General features: G+C 36.5%; 2 protein-coding genes across 2 annotated transcripts in view; both read left to right on the top strand.

Annotated features, from left to right (window-relative positions):
- LOC125872914 (actin-related protein 5) overlaps window positions 1-26,708 on the top strand; it is a 1,108,764-nt gene that overhangs the window by 460,973 nt on the left and 621,083 nt on the right. The gene's annotated exons all lie outside the window — the stretch shown is intronic.
- Window positions 4,499-5,161, top strand: LOC125873701 (uncharacterized). The gene has a single exon (XM_049554574.1). The coding sequence runs from the start codon at window positions 4,499-4,501 to the stop codon at window positions 5,159-5,161; it is 663 nt and encodes a 220-aa protein (XP_049410531.1).

Below are 26,708 nucleotides of genomic sequence, written 5' to 3' on the forward strand. Positions count from 1 at the left end.
AACTGGAGGAGCGGCGTTTGCGTTCCTAGCATTCGCATTCCTGACATAAGCTCTACGAGAAGGCATGATCACTGAAACGTAGAACGTCGAGTGAGAATGGAATTTAGATCATACCTTACGCACGATAAGAGTAACAAGAAAATGAAGATTTCCTAAAACACTTTGTAGCCTCCCTCTCATTAGATGTGGTGAGCACTACACACCCATGAAAAAGACTCTACCTAGTGCGGCTTTTTAGACATCCTAGGACACTTAAACCTAATGCTCTGATACCAAGTTTGTCACGCCCCGAGCTACCCCCGAGACGCGGACACAGGACCTAGGACCAGAAGTGATCCCAAGCTAACCCTGCTGGCATGATCATGAGCATACTAAAGATAATAAACTGATGCGGAAGTTAAATCACAAATAAATCTGAAAAGATGGGGAGTACCCATATACTATAACTAAATATATCAAATTTGAGAGTTTAATACAAAAGAAATATCAAACTTAAATACTAAGCTGAATCTAACTATGTATGAAATAAGCCTCTAAACTGACTAGAAATGCTGGGACAAGCCCCAGCTAAGTCTAGCAAAACTGAAACTAAAGGACTAAAATACTGAAAAGAAACTTATGACTATTGTCCCCGAAAAATGAGGTCTCATCAACTGATTCTGCTGAACTGAAGATCGGGAACCGATCTAAGCATGATCTGAATGTTGAGAACCTGAACCTACATCACGAGAAGATGTAGCGCACGTATGCGTCAGTACTAGAAAGGAACTGAGCATGCATGATAGAGTAAAGCTGAAATAACATATAACTGAACAAAGCAATAAAGCAATGAAATAATCTGGACATGATATAGATACTCAATGCTGAGCTAACTGAATGCAATGACCAATTTATAACATGCTGAGACTGAATACTGAATATACTGATAAATGGTCAATGCAATAGAATCTGACTGAACTGTGGGAGCTACCAATAACCGACATAAAACCACATGAGCTAAATGTGGAGTCCGATGTATACACCCCATCGAGAGGACCCAATATACTCTACCAGAGGTATAGAGGCATGCTGGCGTGATCACTAAACTAATGTTGCCCACAGAGGGGACTTACACCTACGTGGCTCGTAGTTCTGGGACTATATGGGTAGGCTGAACCCTAGTCCAACTCGGTATTATGCTACTCCCAATGAATTAAGTAGTTAACTGGTTATGACTGAATTTCTGTAAATACTAAATAGCTCGAAACTGAACATGCAAACTGAGAATACAACAATTAATCTAATAATAATGCATTCATAAACTGAGGCATGTATAACTGAATATTGAAATATCTAACCTAGCACGTGTAATTCAAGAACTAAAGAAATACATAGCTAGGGTTCTGAAATTCATGCGATAAACTGAGCAATAACATGATAATCTGATTTGGAACATTTAAATAATTAATTCATGATGATCTATTCAAATTGTAGAAACCCTAGGTCTATTCATAATCATGGGATCAAGAATCTGACTGAATTCTAGGGACCTAATGGGTGAAAGGAACCTACTAGTGAAATCACACATACCTAGTGACGAATTCCACGGAGAAATCTTTCGATTTTGGGGCTGGAACTGAAGAAACCTCGCTGCGTTCTTGAACTAGGGTTCTTGACCTTTTTCTCCTTTCTTGATTCTAATTTTCTAAGTTTTGATTAATGATTTTGACTAAGGTAAGTTCTAGTTATGTTTCTAGGTTTAAACTGACTAAAACCTCATGATTTTGGGTCAAAAAGACGTATCTTAGGGGTTAAATGAAATAGGAAAAGACCAAAAGACCCCTGAATTAGCTGCTGTCGGAGTGACTGACGGACTGGACTGACGGGCCGTCATTCAATCGACAGTCCGTCGATTGGGTCCGTAGGTCGAGTCTGCCCGACAGGCTTTACTAAAACGAGCATAACTTTTTACTCGGAGGTCGGCATTTAGATAATTCAGTGGCGTTGGAAAGATAATTCAATTATCTATCTAAACATAGGTCATGGGACACATAATTCATTTTTTGCTAGGAGTTATGACCATCTGAAATTGACCTATCAACAATTTTCAGCTAACTAGCTGCGAATCCTTATCTACGGTCAGACCTATGGACCGTGGATCGATTGACGGTCCATGCTGGTTGACCGTAGTTTGTGTCAGAGGCTGGGTAAGGGAAGTCTCGATCCACGGACACAGTCTACGGACCGTGGTTTGATCTATGGACCGTGGGTCTGTTCGTGAGTCGGGACTTAGCCAAATTTTTTGACTGAGTTTTGGGGAAGTTTTTTGTCACGAACCACGGACCTGTAGGATGGACCGTGAGTCCATCTACGGTCCGTGAATGGTGTCCGTGAGTGCCACCTGTAATACCAGAAATCTGAAATCTCTATTTTTGGATACGGGGTGTTACATTTTCCAAACTCTGTTGTATGTTTCACTTGTCAATATACAAACAGGGTAATTACTATGGATCTTTCATAAATCATATACAACTAGTTAGGTAAGCAAATATAAATTCTGAATTTATACAATAAGAAGCCAAATTATACAATTTCTAGATTTATACAATCAGAGACCGAATGATAGAAATTCTGAATTCATACAATTAGAATAACGAATAGAAAATTTTCGTGAAACTATAGCCACGAATAAAAAATAATCAAAACTATAGCTATTTTACATAATATATTCCAGATGTTTGTCATTTCACGTAATTTTTCCTGTTTTATTTAAGCAATTGGGCCAATGTCTAACTTATGACTTTTTTTATTTTATTTCTTGACTTAAAAGCTAGTGCTTAGAAATATTTTTTATATTCAAATATTATAAAAGTGCTTTAAAAGTATTTTGGTAGAAAAATAGTTAAAATAAGTCAATCTAAACAGATTCATAGTTGGGTTATTCTTGGTAATATTTTTATGAAAAATTATTACACAAACACTCTTACCATACGTACTAGTTCTCCCTATAGTTGAAAATAATTATATATTGTATTTGCTAATTAATAATTCATACCAGATTTCAAGTCAGATACACCTAGATACATGTTTTGTTTTTGCTACCGGATATATTGAAATAAGGAGAGAGGCAAACAATATAGATATATATTTATATTGTTGTGGTATGAAGCAGTAACTTAGAAGTGTGTTGCTCGAAGGACTATTCACCTATCTTTGATACCATCAGAGTATAATTTACTTTAATGGTATCAAGGAGTAAACGAGTAGTGTTTTCATTGAATACTGCTTCTTCATTCTTGATATCATCAGAGTATATATATATATCTCCCTCTCTCTCTCTCTCTCTATATATATATATATATATATATATATATATATATATACTAGTAGTACATCAAAGTGAGATTGCCAACATATGTAGTATTTTTATCATAATTGATTAGATTTAAATTATTAGTTAGATCCAAGTTTTAGCAATTATTTTTTGATTTTTTTGATTTAGTATGACCTCTTAAGGATGATTGATGATTTTCCCGAGGTAGCAAATAGTCTACCTCAGAAAAATCTATCCTATTTAGAATTAGTGATGCATTTGTTATATATGTAACATATATTGGGATAATGTGTTACATTATTGATTCATTTGTTGACTATATAATATATATTGTGATAATATGTTGCATTGTTTACGTTTATTTTTTGTTTTATATTTAGAATTAGTGATGCATTTGTTATCTATATAACATATATTGTTGATAATGTGTTACATTATTTACGTTTATATTACATTAATTTTTATATCCAGAATTAGTGATACATTTGTTATCTATATAACACATATTGTGATAATGTGTTACATGGTTACATTTATATTATGTTTTTGTATTCAAAATTAGTGATGCATTTGTTATCTGTATGACATATATTGGGATGCATTGTTTAGGTTTAAATTATATTATATTTTTATATAGTGATGCATTTGTTATCTATATAACACATATTGTGATAATGTGTTGCATTGCTTATGTTTATATGGTGTTTTTATATTTAGAATTAGTGATTTATTTGTTATCTATATAATATATATTGTATGATGTGTTTAACATTTATATTATGTTTTTATATTCAGAATTAGTGATGCATTTGTTATCGATATAACATATATTATTAAATAAAGAACATACCAAACATTTTGCGGTAAAAGAAATAAAATGAAAATTAATTATTATTTTCAAGCTGTAATCTAACGAGTTATAGTTTTATTTAATTCAAATTGACTTTTGATGACTGAAAAAAAGCAATAACTTTGTCAATTAACAGGTATATTAGGTAGAAATATAACCTTATGTTCTTTTTCACCAATATTTTTTTTTTTTAAAAAAACATTTGATATTTTTGGATTTTGTTTTCATGTGGGAACTAATATGTATCAAAGTCAAACATGATTAAAAAAATTATTTATCTTATTAAAAAGTAAGAGGATGAGTCTCCACTAACCTACAACAACAATCATGAAATTATGTTTTCCGAGGGTACAAATCAAGACCCTATTAGAAACGAACCCACAAACAACTGCAATAACAACAACAATCATGCAATACCATTTTCTGAGGATTTATATCAGGACTTTACTGGAAACGACTTCACAAACTACTTCAATAACAACAACATCAATCAAGCAACAATGTTTTTCCAGGGTGCAGATCAGAACTCGAGAAACTACCCCACAAACTTCAATAACAACAACAATCATCCAATGACATTGCACCCTCAAGTTCACACATGGCTTTCTACCTTACCTCAGTACTCTTACTTACCAATATTGTCTAACTATCAAAACTATGTATCTGATCGCTTCAATGATTATATTGCTGGTAACGTCATTCATGAAGGTACATCTATGATAAATGACTTATTTCACCACCAGATCGCCTATTCACCTTTGATGATTGAGCCTATAGGTACCAATAATGGTGAGTATCTTGCACATGATCAATATTATGAATTTGATCAGTACATTGTGGATAGTCACGAGATGGATATGAGTTCATCACATTATAACACGAACAACTTTGCCAATGGTGAGACTACTACATCGAACAACTTTGTCAATGGTGAAACTACTACATCGAACAACTTTGTCAATGGTGAGACTAGTAGTACATCAAAGGGAGATTGCTAACATATCTGATATTTTTACCATAATTGATTAGCTTTAAAGTATTAGTTAGATCTAAGTTTTAACAATTATTTTTAAATTTTTTTGAATTAGTATGTACTCATAAGAATGATTGATGATTTTCCTAAGGTAGGAAATAGTCTACCTCAAGAAAATCTATCCTATTTATAATTAGTGATACATTTGTTATATATGTAACATTTATTGGGATAATGTGTTACATTATGGATTCATTTGTTATCTATATAGCATATATTGTGATAATATGTCGATTTTTTTTATGTTTATATGATGTTTTTATATTCAGAATTAGAGATGCATTTGTTATTTGTATAACAAATATTGTTGATAATGTATTACATTGTTTACATTTTTATATCCAGAATTATTTATGCATTTGTTATCTATATAGCACACNATATGTTTCAATTTTTTTTATGTTTATATAATGTTTTTATATTCAGAATTAGTGATGCATTTGTTATTTGTATAACAAATATTGTTGATAATGTATTACATTGTTTACGTTTTTATATCCAGAATTATTTATGCATTTGTTATCTATATAGCACACATTATGATAATGTGTTACATGGTTATGTTTATATTATGTTTTTATATTTAGAATTAGTGATGCATTTGTCATCTATATAACACATATTATTAAACATGAGTGCATACCAAACATTTTGTGGTAACAAAAAGTAGAATTATAAATTAATTATAATTTCCAAACTATAATCTAACGAGTTATAGTTTAATTTAATTTAAATTAACTTTTGATGACTGAAATAAAGCAATAACTTTGCCAATTAACATGTATTAGGTAGAAATAGAACCTTATGTTCTATTTTTTTCACCAATATAGAAACAAAGAAGACAATTGACATTTTGGGAATTATATTTTTTTTCATGTGGGAACTAATATATATTAAAGTCAAACACGATTAGAAAAATGATACTTATCTTATTAAAAGTAATTTAGAGTATGAGTCTCCACTAACCTACAACAACAAAAATAAATAAATATATAAAAATCAAGGGAGAGTTGTACTTTTGAATTTTGATTTCTTGATAATTGGTAATTTTTGACTTGTCCGGGCGATATATGACTCAAAATATTTAACTTTAGTTAATCAAAATAGTGCATTAGGTCTCGTTATGTAAGAAATAATTAGTCATATTTGGATCAATTTTACAATTATATTATCCTCAAATATGGATTGACACATAAGACATTAATCAAACGATAAAAGGATTAAGAATTCTGAAAATTCAGATCTCGAATGTATGAGAATCCACCTCGAGACATAGTTCTCTAACGCTTCATGAGATGGACATTCGCAGTCCTACTCCATGGCTTGTCTATTCTATTTTTACGAAAACATAAATAATTTTATCAATTCTGAATATGATTTTTCATGAGGTAGCAAATACTACACACAAAAAGAATTAATGATTAAACAAGCTTAGCCAGATACTACAAAAGACAAAAACTAAAATTTATCAGTAACTCAAAAGCAAAATTTGTTATTAACTCAATAATTAAGAAATATAAATCGAAATCCTCCTCCATGTCTTGTCTATTCTATTTTTCTGATATATATATATATATATATAGCCACTAAACCAAAAACTAAAGCATTAAGGATACGAAAACAAGAATAAAATTTAAAAAACTGAAGTTTCCATAAACTTCCAAAAGATCTAACAACTAAACAATGAGGAAAATACATCTAGAACCTGAAAGTCAATGTACCAAAACATGTAAAGGTCAACCATAAGTCTAAACAAGAAGGGATACAACCCCAAAGTAACGAACTAATAACTAACTAGAAAAGTCTAAGTCCGAAATGTGGACATAGACTAAAGGAGAACTCATGGCAGTCTGAAAGAACTGGCTCACCCTTGAATTCAATCGACGATCACTAATCTTCTAAACAAGGTCTGTCAATAGTTGCCTAAAGATGCCCTGTACTCAACAAAGAAAGAGCAAGTGCAGTATCACTACACAACCACAATGTACTGGTAGGATCACACGGCTATCCCACTAAGTACAACATACATCAGTCAATACAACAATATAATCACATGCATATATCGAACCTATACAATATCATCATCATTTACGAACAACAAACAACTTCACATTTCTCAATATGCACAATTATGACAAGTCATTGGTCATTTCATGGAACCCAAACCCAAACAGTTAACATACCAAAACATGGTACCCGATCCAAAGATTATGCCGGAACGTGCAATCGAACCCATAATTATGCCTGAACATGGCAACCGATCCAAGTTAGTGTGTCTTAACGCAACACCCAATCCATTCAACAAGCCACAATCACAATCACAAAGTACATTCTCATAATCATACAATCAAGTTATGATTCAAGACATTTATTATTCATATTTCCTCATTTACAACAAGTGTGATCAATAATGCAACATTCACATAGTTAGTCAAGTGAGTGGCAATAGAAGCAAAGTTCTTCACAAATCGATGATAGTAGCTAGCGAGCCCCACAAAACTCCTAACTTCCATCACAGAGTTAGGCCGAATCCAATTCTTAACCGCTTCAATCTTTTGAGGATCTACCATTACCCCTTCTTTTGAAACTACATGCCCCAAAAATGCAACCGAAGTCAACCAAAATTCACACTTAGAGAATTTCACATATAACTTTTATTTTCCAAGTACACCTAGAACAATACGAAGATGGTCGGCATGCTCTTCCTCACTTTTCGAATAGACCAAAATATCATCAATAAAGACTATGTTGAAAGAATCAAGAAATAGTTTGAACACCCCATTCATTAAACTCATAAAAGCGGCGGGTACATTGGTCAGACCAAAAGACATAACCAGAAATTCATAGTACCCATTGCGGGTTCTAAAGCCATCTTGGGCACATCCTCAGGCCTAATTTTTAACTGGTGGTAACCAGACCTTAGATCAATCATGGAGAAAATTGATGCCGCTTGCAATTGGTCAAAGAGATCATCTATTCGAGGCAAATGGTACTTGTTTTGAATAGTGGCCCTATTCAATTGCCAGTAATCTATACACATTCTCATACTACCATCATTCTTCTTAACAAAAAAAACTAGGGCACCCCATGGGGAAGCACTAGGACGAATAAATCCCTTATCAAAAAGCTCTTGGATTTGAGCCTTAAGCTCTCTTAATTCTGCTGGAGCCATGAGATATGGAGGGATAGAAATGGGATGAGTACTAGGTTCTAAATCAATGCAGAAGTCTATATCCCTGTCCGTAGGCATACCAGGCAAGTCATTAGGAAACACTTCTCTATATTCTGACACCACAGGGATAAACTCAATAGATGGAGACTAAACCTCAACATCCCTAATATGATCCAAATAAGCCAAACAACCCTGCGCTACCAGTTTACTAGCCCGAATGGAGGATATGGTATTAGCTTCCTTAGGCTTGTACACCCTTTCCCACTCTAACTTTTCCCTTTTTGGAATTTCTAGAGTTACAGACTTAGTATTACAATTAAGCACAACATAATAAGGGGACAACCAAGTCATTCCTAAGATTATATCAAAGTCAGTCATATCCAAAATCACCAAATCAACCCAAGTCTGAAAACACTTAAACAAAATAGGTCAAGCACGATAGACATGGGTGACTATGACAAACTTTCCAACTGGGGTATAAACATGGATGAGGGCATCAAGTATATCACATATCATAGCAAATTTTGAGGCAAATCGCACGGATACATATGAATAAGTAGAACCCGGGTCAATTAACACATTAGCCATCCGGTCATATACAAGAATATTACCTGTGATCACTGCTTCAAACGCTTCTACCTCATTCTTGCCCGGAAAAGCATAACACTGAGCCCTATCATCTTGACGAGCTACTTCCCTGCCTGGTTGCGTGTTACCCCTGCCTGCGTTACCATTTAATCTACCTCCATGGCCTCGCTGATTACCTCCTCGCCCACCTTGTGAACGTCCTCTATCATTATTACCATTTCCTGCAGGTACCACTGCTCTAGTCTGCTGCTGCACGGAATCCAACACACGTGGGTGGGGACAATCTCTCCTCATATGCCCAGGTTCTCCACAATTATAGCAAGTACGATAAAAAAATGGTCTGCCGCCCGTCGAAGGCGCGACTCCCTGGCTATCCTGAATCAAATTATGAGATGGAGTTCCTGAGTAGTTACCTGTAGCAACGGGCATATCAGACTGAATTGGTTTGGTTGCAAGCGTTGGCCTTCCGAACCCCTTGGAGTAAGAACCTCGAAAGTTACCCAAATTCTTGGCCTTTTTAGCCAATGCCTTAGCCTGACCGTCTCGCCTCACCCTCTCCACTTTCTTAACAAAGTTTGTTACCTCATTAAAGCTCCTCCTTACAGAGGTCATATGAACAGATAATACCTGCAACTCAGAATTTAGTCCCCTAATAAATAAACGAATCCTCTCCTCCTCAGTAGTCACTAATTGAGAAGCATATCTAGACAACGCATGGAACTTGGCCTCATAAGCAGCCACAGACATACCACCTTGCTCTAAAGCCATAACTCATCCTTCTTGCGACCTCTCAAAGTCCTAGGCACATATTTCTCTAAAAACAGAGCATGAAATTGGGTCCAAGTGAGTGGAGGTAAAGTTGAAGATCTACATTCCATATAAGCTCTCCACCACTGCTTAGCCTCACCTTGAAGCTGAAAAGTCACGAACTCAACCCCATGCTGATGGACAATTCCCAACTTATGAAGCCTCTCATAGAAGTCTAAGATGAACTCATAAGTATCCTTATTCTCAGAACCAAGAAATACATGAGGCTTTAGCTTCAAAAACATAGTCAACATATCATGCTCATTACCAGTCATAACAGAACCCAACAAAGGATGGAAGAAAGCATCATTACCTCCTGTCCCACCCACCTTGGGCACAGTGCTAGAAACAAGGGGATTAGTAGGAGCTTAAGTTGCTTGAGCAAAAGGAAGCACTCCAGGACCAACCAACTTTTTTAAGAATGACATGATCTGTTGAGCTAACATAGGGTCTATGAGAGGAATACCGGTAGTTTTAGCCTGCACCTCTTCCTCTTGTCCAACCTCCTCAACATTTTCAACCTTAATATCCTCTTCTATCTCTTCATGATGCACAAGATGGGACTCATTTTGGGGAGAATTTTCGACCGGTACCCCATCTCTAGTAGCCACCACTCTTCCTCGACCTCTACCCCTAGTTCTTCCTCTACCCCTGCCTCGACTGTGACCTCTCGCTGCAGATTCCTCAGCTGGAGCATTGACGAGAGATATAGGCTTGACGCCATTGAATCTAGTCTTAATCATCTGCAGACAGAAGAGTGAAGGAGGTTACATACCAATTTGAATTTCCAGATACCAATTGGAATCAAGTTATAGCACTAAAGGAGACAAAAAAAATAAAGAGATTTCCTAAAGTCCTATAGCCTCTCAAAGAAAAGTAAAGGCGTCCCCGTACCATTCCGTAAGACTCTACTTGACTCATTTTGGTACATCGAGATCAACGAGCCTAGGCTCTGATACGAACTTTGTCACGACCCAGACCATCGTGATTGGCATCCGCACTAACCCTCCGGTGGGAGAACCACTACTACAACCCAAACCAAGCAACTAAACCAAAAACTAAAGCATTAAGGATACAAAAATAGGAATAATATCTAAAAACTAAAGTTCCCATAAACATCCAAAAGATCTAACAACTAAACAGTGCGAAAAATACACCTAGAACCTGAAAGTCGATGTACCAAAACATCTAAAGGTCAACCATAAGTCTAAACAAGAAGGGATACAACCCCAAAATAATGAACTAATAACTAACTAGAAAAGTCTAAGTCCGAAGTGTGGACATAAACGAAAGGAGAACTCATGGCAGCCTGGAAGACTTGGCTCACCCTTGAATTCGATTGACGATTACTGATCTTTTAAACGAGGTCTGTTAATAGCCGCCTGAAGATGCCCTATACTCAACAGAGAAAGAGCAAGTGCAGTATCAGTACATAACCATAATGTACTGGTAGGATCACACGACTATCCCACTAAGTGCAATATACATCAGTCAATACAATAATATATTCACATGCATATATCGAACATATACAATATCATCATCCTTTATGAACAATGAACAACTTTACATTTCTCAAGATACACAATTATGACAAGTCATTGGTCCTCTCATGGAGCCCAAACCCAAACAGTTAGCATACTGGAACGTGGTACCCGATCTAAAGATCATGCCGAAACGTGGCAATCGATCCCATAATTATGCCGAAACGTGGAAACCGATCCAAGTTAGTTTGCCCGAATGCAACACCCGATCCATTCAACAAGCCACAATCACAATCACAAAGTACATTCTTATAATCATATAATCAAGTCATGATTCATGGCATTCATCATTCATATTTCTTCATTTACAATAAGTGTGATCAATAATGCAACATTTACATACATACATGTATCATAATGAAGCAAGACTAACATACATCACACAATCATAGAATCACAACCATTACCTACCTCGAAACAAGCTTGAAACCCTAAGAAACTTAATCCTCCCCTTTCCGGATTCGTTCCACTTGTTCTTGGTCTACAAACAATCAATATAATAGAGGAATCAATAAACAATCACTAATTACCCAAATTACTAACAATTCTAACAATCCTAGATTATACCCATGATCCCAAGTATCCAAATTAGGGCTTTCTCCACCATAGTTTCTAGATCAAAACCCTTCCCCATCAATAATTACCCATTTGAATACGTTCTACTGATTGAAAAATGGATTTGGGGAGTTAAAATCTTACCTTTAGCCTTAAGAATGGTGGAAAACTGTCGAGAATCACCTTGGGTTTGTTCCTTATCTCTAAAAAACAAAAAATGTATAATAAAGACATTTTGGGGTTTATTTACGACTTTAAGTCGCGTCTAGCCCGCCACAACGGTCATCACCCAGCTACAACGGCCCCGCCAGAGCGACCAAAATCACCGCCAAAGCTGCTTGCTCGAAACAGTGAGCTATTTTAATAATTCCAAGACCCCTATTTCACAACACACATTTAACCAACGATGCTCAGAATATACCATTCACGCTAAGATTGATTCCGGGAGTTCTACTCACCCGAATTCAATTTCGTAAAGTCGTACGAATTCCTTAACAACTTATCTAACTACTCGTGTAATCAAAATCATAATTAGATCACCCAATTGCTACAAGATTTATCTAGTATTTAATGACTCTGATTTCATCCAAATTTGGACTAGGTTGAGAAAATCCAAGTTACTACGAAAAATTTTTCTGATGCAAAATTTTTCCTCGTTGGCTTTTCTATAACGACAAAACTCGGTCGTTACAATTATTCATCTATCTTTGATATCATCAGAGTATAATATACTTTAATGGTATCAAGGAGTAAATGAGTAGTGTTTTCATTGAATACCGCTTCTGCATTCTTGATTCCATTAGAGTATATATATACTCTGATGATATCAAACAATAATTGAGTAGTCTTTTCACTGAAGCATTACATGTTCCTCCTTGATGCCATCAGAGTACATAAATACTCTAATGGTTTCAATAAGTAAATGAGTAGTGTTATAACTGAACCACTACTTCTTCATTCTTGATACCATTATAGTATATATATATACTCTGATGATATCAAGCAATAATTGAGTGATTTTTTCACTGAAGCATTGTATGTTCCTTTTTGATGCCATTAGAGTAAATATATACTCTAGTGGTATCAAAGGAGTAATTGAGTAGTATTCACTGAAGCACTATTTTTCTTCTTTAATACCATTAGAGCAATAATTAAGCGGTCTTTTCACTGGAGCATTACATGTTCCTCTTTGATGTCATCAAAGTAAATATATAGTCTAGTGGTATCAAAGAGTAATTGAGTAGTATTTTCACCGAAACATTGTTTTTCTTCTTTTATACCGCTATATATATATTTATATATAGACACACACACACACACTTTGAGGGCAACAGAGAAATTTAAATTTTGACAGTAGAAGGTAACTCAGGGAAGATTAAGACAACTTTGGGAAAGAAGGAGGCAAATTGTACGTGACTCGTTGTTGAGGATATTTTTGATTTTTACGTTTGTCGAAGCTCACAGTCTTGTTATTGCTATTTTTTTCTATAACATTAGGAGTTTTTCGGAGAAGATGATGAGAGTAGGGGGGAATGGGGATGGGGGTTTGTAGGATCTGGTTTAAGGGTGTGGTGGTTGGAAAAGAGGAAGAACACGTTTGGATGGTTGTATTGACTACTCAGGCAGTGAATAGCCGAAAAGGGTAGTGAGGAGAAGACTAGGTGGTTTGGTTTGTCACTGTAGTAATGAAAGTAATGAGGGAAGAAAAGGGTAAATGGGTTGTGATTCATGTTAGTAGTTACAAACATGAGTGTATAAAAGTAAGGGAGTAGCCATTTGTAAATAGTTTTCATTTTTAGGGTACAATTGCTCGTTTCCTATATTATATAATATTAATTACGAGTTTTAGTACACGTTTTACTATTACATGAAATAGGTGAACTTTTCTCACCTGAAATAGTAAAAAAATTATAATATACCATTCTCTCTCTCTCTCTCTTTAAATTTCAATTATTTTATGTTTGGTGAAGAGTGAAGATTAATTTTTTTTGAAAGATACGAAACTATGTAGATTTTTTTGACATCGTTAATAAAAGAAATAAATCTAAATTACATTGTAATACATTTTGAATTCAATACATTATACATATTATAGACATTTTTCAATGCACATAGTAAATATGTAACTAATATATTTTTTATAAAATAACATATTTTAACATTATTAATAAGAGTAAAAATAAAAAATGACTATAATATATTTTAAATTCAATATATAATGCATGTTATAAGCATGTTATAATGCACGTTGTGAATATCTAACAAAAAATCATTTTTAATAAAAATGTATTATAAGAATTATGAGTGAATTACAAATATTTCAGCGCAATTTAAATTAATCTTATTTTCTTAGAAATGTATTATATTTTTTGAAATAATAATAATCGAATTGATAACAATGTATGATATTGAATTCGAGTTGTATTACAACTATTGTGTATATTTAATACAATTGAGATAAAACTTTTCAAAGAAGCACCTCTTCTTCTCCAGTGATTCACCACCACTAGACCACCATCAGATTCAATAGCTCAAGTGAATCCCAAAACAAATAACCACACAGTCCATCCGCAACCACCAAACCCCCTTTTTTTCATTTTTCAGTCCAAACACTACCACCAGATCTGAACATTGGAGAGATATTTTCGGTCAGATCTAAAAACTGATTTTCATCAAGCTTACTGGAGCAACAAACACCATCGAAATTTTATTCAAATTTAACAATACACCGATTTTATGTTCTATACTTTTACTTAAGCAACAAATATAGAAACTACAATCTTCATTGATTCTAATAGTTATAAATTGAAAAATAAAATAAAGTAAACGTAAAAGAGAAAGTAGAAGAGAGATTGGACGTTGTCGATTTTCATGAAGCTCGTCAGAGCTCCAAATTTTTGGTTGAAATTTGATGATTTTCCAATTTCATTATTATTTTTTTTGTTCTATTTGATAGTGGTGTGGAGGTGAGAATGAAAAATGAGAGTTGGAGTGGTTGTTATTCGTTGTTTTGTTCACCGGAGAAGCAATCTCCGATGAGGTTGGCTGGAGAAGAGAAAGATGAGGGGTTGGAAGAGGAGGAGGGAGATGAGGGGTTAGAGAAGAAGGAGGGAGATGAGGGAAACAATAGTTGATTTCAAGGTAAATTAGGCTATGGGTTGTAATAAAAATAAAGTATCCTAAAACAAGAATAATAGTATTAATGCAAAAAAATCCTTAAAAATTTCCAAACTTATGACTATATGCCCATTCGAATAGGCTTTACACACACACACAAACAGACACACACTAGTTCTCAAACATGTATGTTGCACAACTGAAGACATGAGCAATATTTGATCTCGTGCAGCTAAATGGGCTAGCTGCACAATGAGGCTTTACTTTCAAGATTCAAGTTTTATTCCAATTCATTTTGGACTTAATTTGTTTTATCTAAGACTTTTCCTACACATACAAATAATTCTTAAAATATTTTGAAAGAAAACTTTCAACCGATGCAAAGGGAGAGAAGACACCATTATTAGGGTTTTTATTCTCTATTTGTTGTTCTTTAATTTTATATGAACAACATATATTTGTACATTTGCTGAGTTTTAATTAAAGATTTATACTGTTTCTCTTCATCTTAATGTTCTTTAGTAATTATAATTCTTATAATTCTTTGCAAAAAGTTATTAGCAGCGAAATCTCATAAGTAGGTTATGGAACCTAGAATAGGGATAAGGATAATGTATTCTTCGCGCTAAAATCTCCGCATGAAGGTGTAATTGTTGTGCATTAAGGATTTTTTGGTAAAAAAATGTCTTTTTAATAATTGTAAAATAGTAAGAACTCACTTGTATTCTGACTTCTTTGACAAAATAAGTTAAGATTGGAAAAAAGAATCATTAACATGGATTTGGGGCTACAACCAATAGGATAGCTACCCTGAGGCCTATGATGGTGGAAAAATTAAATATATACCCAAGTGCTAGAAGAACTTAGGGTGAAATTCTTTTAATTGGATCAAAAAATTTAGAAGACAAATAGATTTATCAATTTTGCATAATGAACACATATGAATGAGTTAATAGTGAATTATCTGTTTGAATAATTATATCTAGGAACTATAGTTCTAGTTTGTCTTTCAATCTTGACTTAAAAATCATATTATAAATTAGTTCCATAAAATCTCAATCAAAACCCTATCTGAATGAGTATTGACTTTTCTTAACAATTTATAAATTCTCACCACACTTCGTGTGAGATTCAACCACAATGTAGTTATATTACTATATTTGATACGGATCACTTTAAACATAAGTGAGGATGTAATTTAGTCAAGATCACCTGATCCACTTTCAATTGTTACCTATGACTGCAGTTAAGAACTTTGAAATAATTTAGAGATGGTGAAATAATTTTGAAGGTAATAAATGATTCTTCTTGCGTGATATAAACCATCCTTAATCAGTCAATACAAGACATAGTTCTGAAAAAGATGGAGGTGACTAATCTTTTTGGCTAGATGTTCTTCTACGATTCATCAAACAATAAAAACAAAACAATAATTGAATAAAAAAATAGAATAAGATGAAAACACTAGGCAAATTATGCTACATACATATATTCAAACAAATGCAAACAAAATTCACACAGTTCCCAATATGCGCGATTCAAAAATAATAAAGAGAGGAGGTAATGACCTTCTAAAGAAAGTTCATAAACCAGGACGGTTGGTTATTGGTTAAGCTCTAGGTGAAGAAAGTATAATTTTTTGGTTGGATGTTGTAGCTGTAATAACTGCCAAATGGAGTGAAGAGCCAGAAACAACAATGAGGAAACCCAATGCTACTTGATCTTCAACCTCATTTGGATTACAAGATCTGTAACTCCTCATAGTAGTACTTAACACTTAGTCTTAGGTCTCTAAATATGCCATAACTTTAACTTCGATGACCCCAAATCTCTTATGTTTATTCCATTATGAAGCCGATCTCCTGACTATAAATATATATAATGCAAATAGAAAAATCACATGAAAAGAAAGAAAAAAACATACTTTAGTAAGAATATTGGAGATTTCAATCATTAGTTGCCTAAAGGACTGGGTGTAATGTCCCCCTTTTTGTAATTTTGCCTTTTATTGTGAAATGACCATTTTTCTCTTCCCCTTAGTGTTTTCATGCTTAGTTTGTGTTTCAGGAATGGTTGGTATAGTCCCTGATATGATTGGGTGTGTTTTTGGTGATATGACCCCTCTTGAGTTGAGAATTCATGATAGGGTTGACTTTGGCCAACATTTTGAGTTTCAGCATTGAATGAGAATTCAGTTAGTTCTATTTGAGCTAGTAGGGTGGTTGATAAGGTTTTTGAGGCCTTAGGTTGAGTTTTGAACATTTGGGTGAGAAGTCAAAATTTTAGCCTTAAGAGTGGTAGGGTACTTCCATCATTTGATCTCTTTTCGGAAATATGATGATGCCATTGTGTTTGTAACGTCACACTTAGTGGGGTAGCATGTACAATTTATTTTTATCGGACTTTGAATGAATCTTGAAGGTCCAATTGATGATTTGAAAGTTGGTTATTTTTGCTGGTGTTTGTTGACCTTGCGATCGCGAAGGGATCTTGGCTTTTGCGAGGGCTGGTTTGGTTTCGTGAAAGGTTAAGTGGACACGAAAGCAAAGGCCTGTTCGCGACCTGAACTCTCAGCTGATGGTAGCCCGACCTTAAGTCAATCTTATAGAACACTAACGCACCCTGAAGCTAATGAAACAAATTATCGATGCGGGGAAGAGGATACATATTCTTTAATGTAGCCTTGTTCAACTGTTGATAATCAATAGACATCCTCATACTACCATCCTTCTTATTAAAAAATTAGAGCGATGCTTCCCCTGGTGATACACTAGGCTGAATAAACCCTTTCTATAACAAGTCCTCCAATTGAGCCTTCAATTCCTTCAACTGGCCGGAGCCATCTGGTAAGGAGAGATGGAAATGGGCTTACTGTTCACTCCAAGTCAATCATAAAATCAATATCACGGTCTGGAGGAACATCGGTAATTCGGTAGGAAACACATCAATGAACTCTCTCACCACTCTTGTTGCCTTACAAGGGGATGGATCTTTAGTAAGATCACAAACATGGGCTAAATAAGATAATAATCACTTCTATATCATACGACAAGCATGAATAAAGGAAATCAGTCTCTTCAGATACAAGCTTGGAGCACCTCTCCACACCAATCGAGGTAAATTGGGGTAGGCTAAGGTCACTCTCTTAGCATAACAATCAAGGATCACACGATAAAGTGATAAGCAATACGTACCCAATATCTGAAAGAGGGTCAATTTTTTTCTTCAGCACCACTCCTAGGCAGTCTACAACTCTTATAGACTTCAGCCTTACACTCTCACGAATTTGACTAAGTATAGAAATACTTAACTTGTATTTTAGGCAGTAAATCAAAGTAACAACACAACCAACATACGGGAACTCTTCCCAACCTTTATTAATATCAAAATCAATACAAGGAAAAGTTTCATAAATTTGTCTAAGGCCAGAATCGTTCTCTTTTGCTTAGACGAATTTCCACCCTTTATAAAATTTCTGCACAAGGCAGTTACAGCAGTTACACCGGCAGTTACATTGGCGGTTGCATTTGACATGTGTCTAACACTTGTCCTCACAGAATTCAAATTAAGTTCCAACACTAAATATTCTAAGAGATAGAATATATTTCGCATTCAAATACATTCTAACACTTAACCGAAATTACATCATTCTAACACTTAGAATATTTCAGCCTACTTTCAACACATAGAATATTTCAGCTTCATTCCAACACTTAGAATATTTCAGCTTCATTCCAACACTTAGAATATTTCAGCATGCTTCCAACACTTAGTTTTATTTCAGCTTCTGTCTTGCCAACGTCAAGTCCAAAGCCTTGCCTTGCCAAGCCAACACACCGCCTTGTCTTGCCGATGACTTTGCCCACACGTAAGCCTTGTACATCCAAGTTGCCTTGCCAACACCCAAGCACCTTGAATTCTTTTGCTGCCCACTAACTCATAGTTGCACAGCTGGACTGTTTTGCCCACATACATGCCAAGACCAATGCCTGAATCCTTGCCATGCCTGTACGTCGTTAGCTCAAGTAGACTACGGGTCTAGCAGACCACCCACACCACTTGAACTCGATGTCCTTATCGAGACTGTTTTAAGATAGTCTTCGATTTGATCATCAAATTGCCAACGGTCCTTCGCTTTCTCCCAAATTGCATCAGCTGCACTCTTGCCTTGCCAATGAATCAAGAATTCTGCCTTCGTATTCTTCTTACTTGTGCCCACAATCCGGTGATCAAGGATCTTCTCAATATCAGCATCAAATTGTGTAGGTATTGATGGAGGAGCCCTCTTCGATCTGTTCCTGTCCGGATCATCTGCATCTGCAAAGTAAGGTTTTAGAAAACTCACATGGAAAGTGGGATGTATCTTCAACCTTTCTGGCAAGTTCAGTCTATAAGCAACTTCACCCCCCGATGTCTTGTTTTGTTTACAATCTGTTTCCATATATGAGGAGTAAGTTTCAGCAATACTTTGTCACCCATATTAAACTCTACTGAGCGACGATGTTGATCAACATACTTCTTCATGCGCCGCTGAGCCTTGCGCAGGCTGTCTTGTGCTTCAGAAAACATTTCAAGTCTGTCCCTTGCAACCCTGTATACTGCTGGACACTTCCCCTGATTCGTAGGTTTTGGCAACATCTAATGGTGTCATAGGCTGTTTGCGTAAAACGATTTCGAAAGGGCTCATTTCTGTTGCAGACGACTTGTGCAGATTATAACAAAACTGCGCAGTGTCCAACAAAGCAACCTAGTTCCGTTGACTTGCTGTTACATAGTGCCTCAAGTATTCGTCGAGTATATGATTAATTCTTTCCGTCTGTCCATCAGTTTGTGGGTGATTTGCAGTAGAAAATTTTAACTCAGTCCCCATCATATTGAACAATGCTGTCCAAAATCTGCCTGTGAAGCTTGTATCCCTATCACTCACAATATCGGCTGGAACACCAAAGTACTTGACAACATACTTGTAGAATAATTCAGCAGCAATCTCAGATGAACACAAATTAGGTGCAGCAATGAAAACAGAATATTTTGAAAACNCATAGTGCCTCAAGTATTCGTCGAGTATATGATTAATTCTTTCCGTCTGTCCATCAGTTTGTGGGTGATTTGCAGTAGAAAATTTTAACTCAGTCCCCATCATATTGAACAATGCTGTCCAAAATCTGCCTGTGAAGCTTGTATCCCTATCACTCACAATATCGGCTGGAACACCAAAGTACTTGACAACATACTTGTAGAATAATTCAGCAGCAATCTCAGATGAACACAAATTAGGTGCAGCAATGAAAACAGAATATTTTGAAAACCTGTCTACCACAACCATAATCGATGCTTTGCCATTTACCTTAGGAAAACCAGAAATGAAATCCGTGCTTACCGACAACCAAGGCCTTTCAGGAATAGGCAAGGGCTGCAACAAACCAGCTTCCTTCTTACGTTCAATCTTGTCCATTTGACAAACATGACAAGTTTTCACATACGCCTCTATATCGTCTTCCATCTTTGGCCAGAAATAAACACGAGACAGCAGAGCTAACATCCTTTCAACACCCGGATGACCAGCCCAGGTAGTATCATGCGCTTCCTTCATCAAGTCTTTGCGCAGTCCTCCACCATTTGGTACAACGATTCTCCCCCTTTTAAAATGAAGCAGATCGTCCTCGATCCAATACCATCTCATTGTTCCATCTCGCACTTGACCCATCCATTTAATATATAATGAGTCATTTGCAACACACAATCTGATTCTATCAAGAAAATCAGTTTCAAGTTTCGAAATTGAATATACAGCAACAAATACCTCTTTTCGACTCAATGCATCAGCAACCTGGTTATGTTTCCCTGGCATATGCTCCCACATGAAGTCATATTCTACTAGAAATTCCTGCCACCTTACTTGTTTTGGACTTAACTTTTTCTGTGTCTTGAAGAATGTATTGGCAACATTGTTAGTCCGCACCACAAATCGAGTTCCCAACAGGTAGACTCTCCAAACCTGCAAGCAATGTATAACAACAACCATTTCTTTTTCATGAGTCGAATATCTTTGTTCTGCATCATTCAATTTTCGACTTTCAAAGGCCACATGATGACCTTCCTGTACTAACACGCCACCAATAGCTTTATTAGACTCATCAGTATGTACTTCAAATGGTAATTCAAAATTAGGCAACTTAAGTATAGATTCAGACGCAATAGCTTCCTTTAAATTTTGAAAAGCTTCTTGACATCTTACTGACCACACCCACTTAACATCTTTCTTCAACAAATCAATCAAAGCCGCTGCCCTTTTCGAATAACCAGCAATGAACTTTCTGTAATAGTTAGCTAACCCAAGAAACGATCTCAAATCCTTCACGCTATGAGGTGCTTGCCAATCAACAATGGCCTGCACTTTTTTAGGATCAATCCTAACTTGGTTTTTACTAACAAGATGCCCCAAAAATTTTATCTTTTGTTGAGCAAATTCACACTTTTCCATCTTAACATAAAGCGTATATTTCCTCAATTGAGACAATACCATACTTAAATGATTAACGTGTTCCTCCAATGTTCGACTATAAATGACAATATCATCAAGATAGACAACTACGAAATCATCAAGATAGTCAAACAACACATTGTTCATCAAATTGCAAAAGGTAGCCGGAGCATTGGTTAGCCCAAATGGCATTACAAGGAATTCATAGGAGCCATATCTAGTTACACAAGTAGTCTTAGGCTCGTCGCCTTCTGCTATTCTTACTTGCCAGTAGCCTGCCCTTAGATCTAGCTTAGTGAACCAACATGCCTTGCTCAACCTATCCATCAAATCTTGCACCAATGGAACCAGATATTTATTCTTCACAGTTGCCTTGTTTAGAGCTCTGTAATCTACACACATTCTCATCCTCCCATCCTGCTTCTTTTGAAATAAAATAGGTGCACCATAGGGAGCCTTAGATGGTTGAATCAGCCCAACATCCAACAACTCGTTCAACTGTTTACGTAATTCAGCCAACTCCTTAGGAACCATATGATAAGGAGCTTGTGCAGGAGCAATAGTGGCTGGCATTAATTCAATCTTATGATCAATACCCCTCCTTGGCGGCAACTTCTTTGGCAGTTCAGGCGGCATCACATCAACATATTGTTTCAGTAATTCAGCTACACAATCAGGCACCTCTACCTTGACATCAGGCTTCAATTCGGCCAAGGCAGCAAGTATAGTTTCATTACCTTTCTTCAATCCTTTGTCGATTGACATAGCAGACAACAACATCCCTTGTTCCTTCTTCTTTGCAATTCTGTTGATCTTCCCAAACGGATAAATACCTTTCACAAACCCAGCATTGTTCATTCAATATCATTATTCCATCTAAGTGTGGAAAAGGAACAAACTGAAATTTTCTTAGAAAATCAACACCAAGTATGATCTCAAAATCTCCTAACGGCATCACCATTAAGTTATGTTTTCCTACCCAATTCTTAGTTGACATAGACACCCCATAAGCCATGCCCACAATGGCTTGTGCCTTAGCATTAACTATTTTGATGTAGGAAGGACTTTTAGTCAACTTAAGTCCTAACTTTGCAGCAATATTTACATCAATAAACGTATGAGTATCCCCTGTATCAGCCATAGCTATCACACATTTTTCTTTAATCTTCATATCTATATGAATCAATGAAGCATGTGGATTTGAAGTCTTAGACGTCCCTTCAACATTATTAACCAACGTAATATGATTGAAAGACAAACCTAACGGATTCACCATAGCAGCCACGACTTCTTCTTCCTCTTCATCCTAATTCAATTTTCCAGCAAGCAAAGCGTTCACCCTTTCCCGGTTTGGACAAGACTTAGCCAAATGAGGACCACCACAAGTCCAACAGCCCTTCGAATTTCCATCTTTATTCTTTGGTCTGTTTTCTTTGTTTCCTTCTTTCATTGGAGCCTTCCCTTTATCATTAGCATAGTCTCTACGATTCTCCCTTTTCCCGTCCCCTTTCTTCTCACCTTTTCTCTTAGGTTTTGAAGTAGAAGGAACATCAGTATTAGGTCGAGTCGTCTGGAAATCCACTAACGAATCTGCAGTAGTAATTGCCCCTGGCAAATCTTTCACATTCTGCCTTCGAAGTTCGTTTTGAGCCCAGCCTTGTATACCCGAAATGAAATTGTGTAATTTATCCTCATCAGACATGTTTTGTATGTCCAACATCACTGAGGTAAATTCTTTAATGTAATCCCGCACCGAACCAGATTGCCTTAGTCTCTTCAACTTATCCCTCGCAAACCACGAAGCGTTGCTAGGAAGAAATTGATCATGCATTTCTTTCATTAACTTGTTCCACGTATCAATTCTGGGTCGTCCAGCACTCACATCATCTGCATTCTAAGTCCTCCACCAAAGTTTAGCATAACCAGTTAAATACATCGTGGTGATATTCAACTTGTCCGTCTCAGGAACCCTTGCAGCAGTAAAATACTGTTCCATATCCCAGATGAAGTTTTCCAGTTCTTTAGCACTCCTTGCGCCACCAAAGGCTTTTGGTTTCAGAATTTTAACTTTAGACGATTCCTCACGAGTTGAGCCTAACGCTGCCACAGCACGACACAATACAAGAACTTCTGCGCGAAGGAATTCATTTTCCTTGTGCAGTCCTTCCAATTGTAATGTCGTTGCCTCACGAAAATTCAAGTCTTCTGCCATGTGTTCGTCCATATCATCACGATACACATTGATTTCAGACTTTGTTTTCTCAGCATCCAGTCTCAAATTGATAATCTGCGTCAAAAGATCCACCAACGTTGGGTCTTCCATTCGTTCATCAGTGATCCCAATGAAGGCTTCAACTCTGCGCAACAATTCCCAAAGTTCTGCGTTCGCCACCATCGTTTCAACTGCGCTCTGATTCCAATTGAAAGAGGGCCGATTTTTTTCTTCAGCATCACTCCTAGGCAGTCTACAACTCTTATAGACTTCAGCCTTACACTCTCACGAATTTGACTAAGTATAGAAATACTTAACTTATATTTTAGGCAGTAAGTCAAAGTAACAACACAGCCAACATACGGGAACTCTTCCCAACCTTTATTAATATCAAAATCAATACAAGGAAAGGTTTCATAAATTTGTCTAATGCCAGAATTGTTCTTTTTTGCCTTAGACGAATTTCCACCCTTTATAAAATTTCTGCACAAGGAAGTTACACCGGCAGTTACATTGGCGGTTGCATTTGACATGTGTCTAACACTTGTCCTCACAGAATTCAAACTAAGTTCCAACACTAAATATTCTAAGAGATAGAATATATTTCGAATTCAAATACATTCTAACACTTAACCGAAATTACATCATTCTAACACTTAGAGTACTTCAGCCTACTTTCAACACTTAGAATATTTCAGCTTCATTCCAACACTTAGAATATTTCAGCATGCTTACAACACTTAGTTTTATTTCATCTTCTGTCTTGCCAACGTCAAGTCCACAACCTTGCCTTGCCAAGCCAACACACCGCCTTGTCTTGCCGACGACTTCGCCCACGCATAAGCCTTGTACATCCAAGCTGCCTTGCCAACACCCAAGCACCTTGAATTCTTTTGCTGCCCACTAACTCATAGTTGCACAGCTGGACTGTTTTGCCCACATACATGCCAAGGCCAATGCCCGAATCCTTGCCATGCCTGTACGTCGTTAGCTCAAGTAGACCATGGGTCTAACAATATCACATCAAAGTCAAGCAAATCAAACAAAATAAGGTCAGTCTGAGTCTCACTAAATGTCACTAACACCCTAGGTACACTCGATCCACCACTAACGAATTTTCTACCGGGGTAGAGAAAATAATAGGAACAACAAGCGAACCACACATATGATCAATACCCGCAACAAAAATAAGTAGACACATAAGAATAGGTCAACATGGGATCAAATAATATTGTAGCAAAATGATGACGAACTGGAACGGTACCTTTGATCAGTGCATCTAAAGCTTTTACCTCAGTTCTACCGAGTATAACTTTGAACTATCTGCAGTCACCGCTAGTTTGAGAGCCATTATGTGCACCACTTCGAACTCCTTGAGATCCACCCTTGGTGCCCTTGGTTCCAGCACTCTAAGAAGTACCTCGTGCCGCTGTAGCTAGTGTAGAACGAGTAGCATGTGATCCAGGTTAGACAGTAGAAGAAGTTCGTCTGGGGAAATCCTTTGCATTGTGCCCAAACTTCTCAAAAACAAAACAACAACAGGACTAGAACCCTGCTGAGAGTAACGAGAAAAGTCTGCACACCTACCCTGACCTAAAGATCCATTATGCATACCATAACCGGTCTAAATAGGCCTGGATCCACTAACACCATTTGTACACTGAATAACGACTTGCACTGGCCTACCCTGATAACCTTGTGAGCCCTGGCCTAAATAATCTCTACCTCTAGATGAATGACCATTGAACTACCCTTGACGAAGAAATCTCTTTGTACAGTTGCCTTGTCTAGCATGCCAAATACTCTCAATCATCCTAGCATGGTCAATAATACTCTGTAACATACCACCCGAAAGCACAAGAGAAGTTGTTTCCTCCTGAAGATAACTAGCGAACCCCTTTACCAACTTACGAATCCGGTCAAACTATGTGGGAATAATTTTAATGGCATAATAGTAGAACTCATGGAAATGAGCCTCATACTTAGAAACTAATAAAGATCCCTGCTCCAATCTATTGAACTCATCCCTGCACTGATCTCAAAGTCTATAAGGCCCAAACCTATCAAGGAATACCTCAATAAACTATTCCCATAGTAGGAGAACTAACGGCCCTACGAGCAAGAAGTGATCTTCACCACTCCTTGGCCACTCCTAAGAACTGATAAGAGGTTTAAGGCACCCCATGAGCTTCTAAAATACCCAGGTTGAACAACCCCTTCTTGGCACTCAATCAAGACACCATAAGCCTTTTCTCCAGTTATACCATTAATCCTAAGAGGTGTCAATCTAACAAATCTCTCAAAACTCTTCTACTCGGCAACATACATGGTTGCACTAGCTAAACCATGTGGGATGCAAATCTCGGAGGTTCCAAAGAAGGTACTAAAGTTGAACTAGGAGCCTGAAATCCCACTGCAGGCCCCTGAACTGGCATTGTAGCAACAACTGTAATAGGAGAACCTGCTGTGTTCGGATGAATACCAGAAGTAGGGGCACTATCTAATCTATCAATAATATGACGAGCATTAGAGAGCTATCGAGAATCACATGAGGCTGGAATGCTCCTCTCACCTTAGTATGTTGCTCAATAATATAATTTCCTTAAATACAATCTTAGGTGATGCCTTCCTAGCTCGTCCTCAAGTAGGTCTTGCCATCTCACTCAGCCACGACCCCTAACTCCACTACATCTCCTGCCTCACCCAAGAACTAGGGCTCAGGCAGTAGGTACAACCTCGCCTTCTGAAGTACTAGCTCTACTCCACACTATCTATGTAGAGAAAATAGATTAGAGGTATACAATTTGATATAAATAATTCAAACGAGAGGAATCAAAGGAAAAATATTTCTCCTACTGGGTAATTTGCAGCCTCTCAAAGATAAGTACAGATATCTATGTACCGATCCTTAAGACTTTACTGGACTCCTTACTCCTTAACTTATGGAAGTGATGAACTATCACGACCCAAGTGTACTCCCTAGATGTAACATGGCGTATATAATCCCGGAGGACCCATACAAGCCACTTAGTT

Source organism: Solanum stenotomum, chromosome 8, assembly GCF_019186545.1.
Source record: "Solanum stenotomum isolate F172 chromosome 8, ASM1918654v1, whole genome shotgun sequence".
Lineage (NCBI taxonomy): Eukaryota > Viridiplantae > Streptophyta > Magnoliopsida > Solanales > Solanaceae > Solanum > Solanum stenotomum.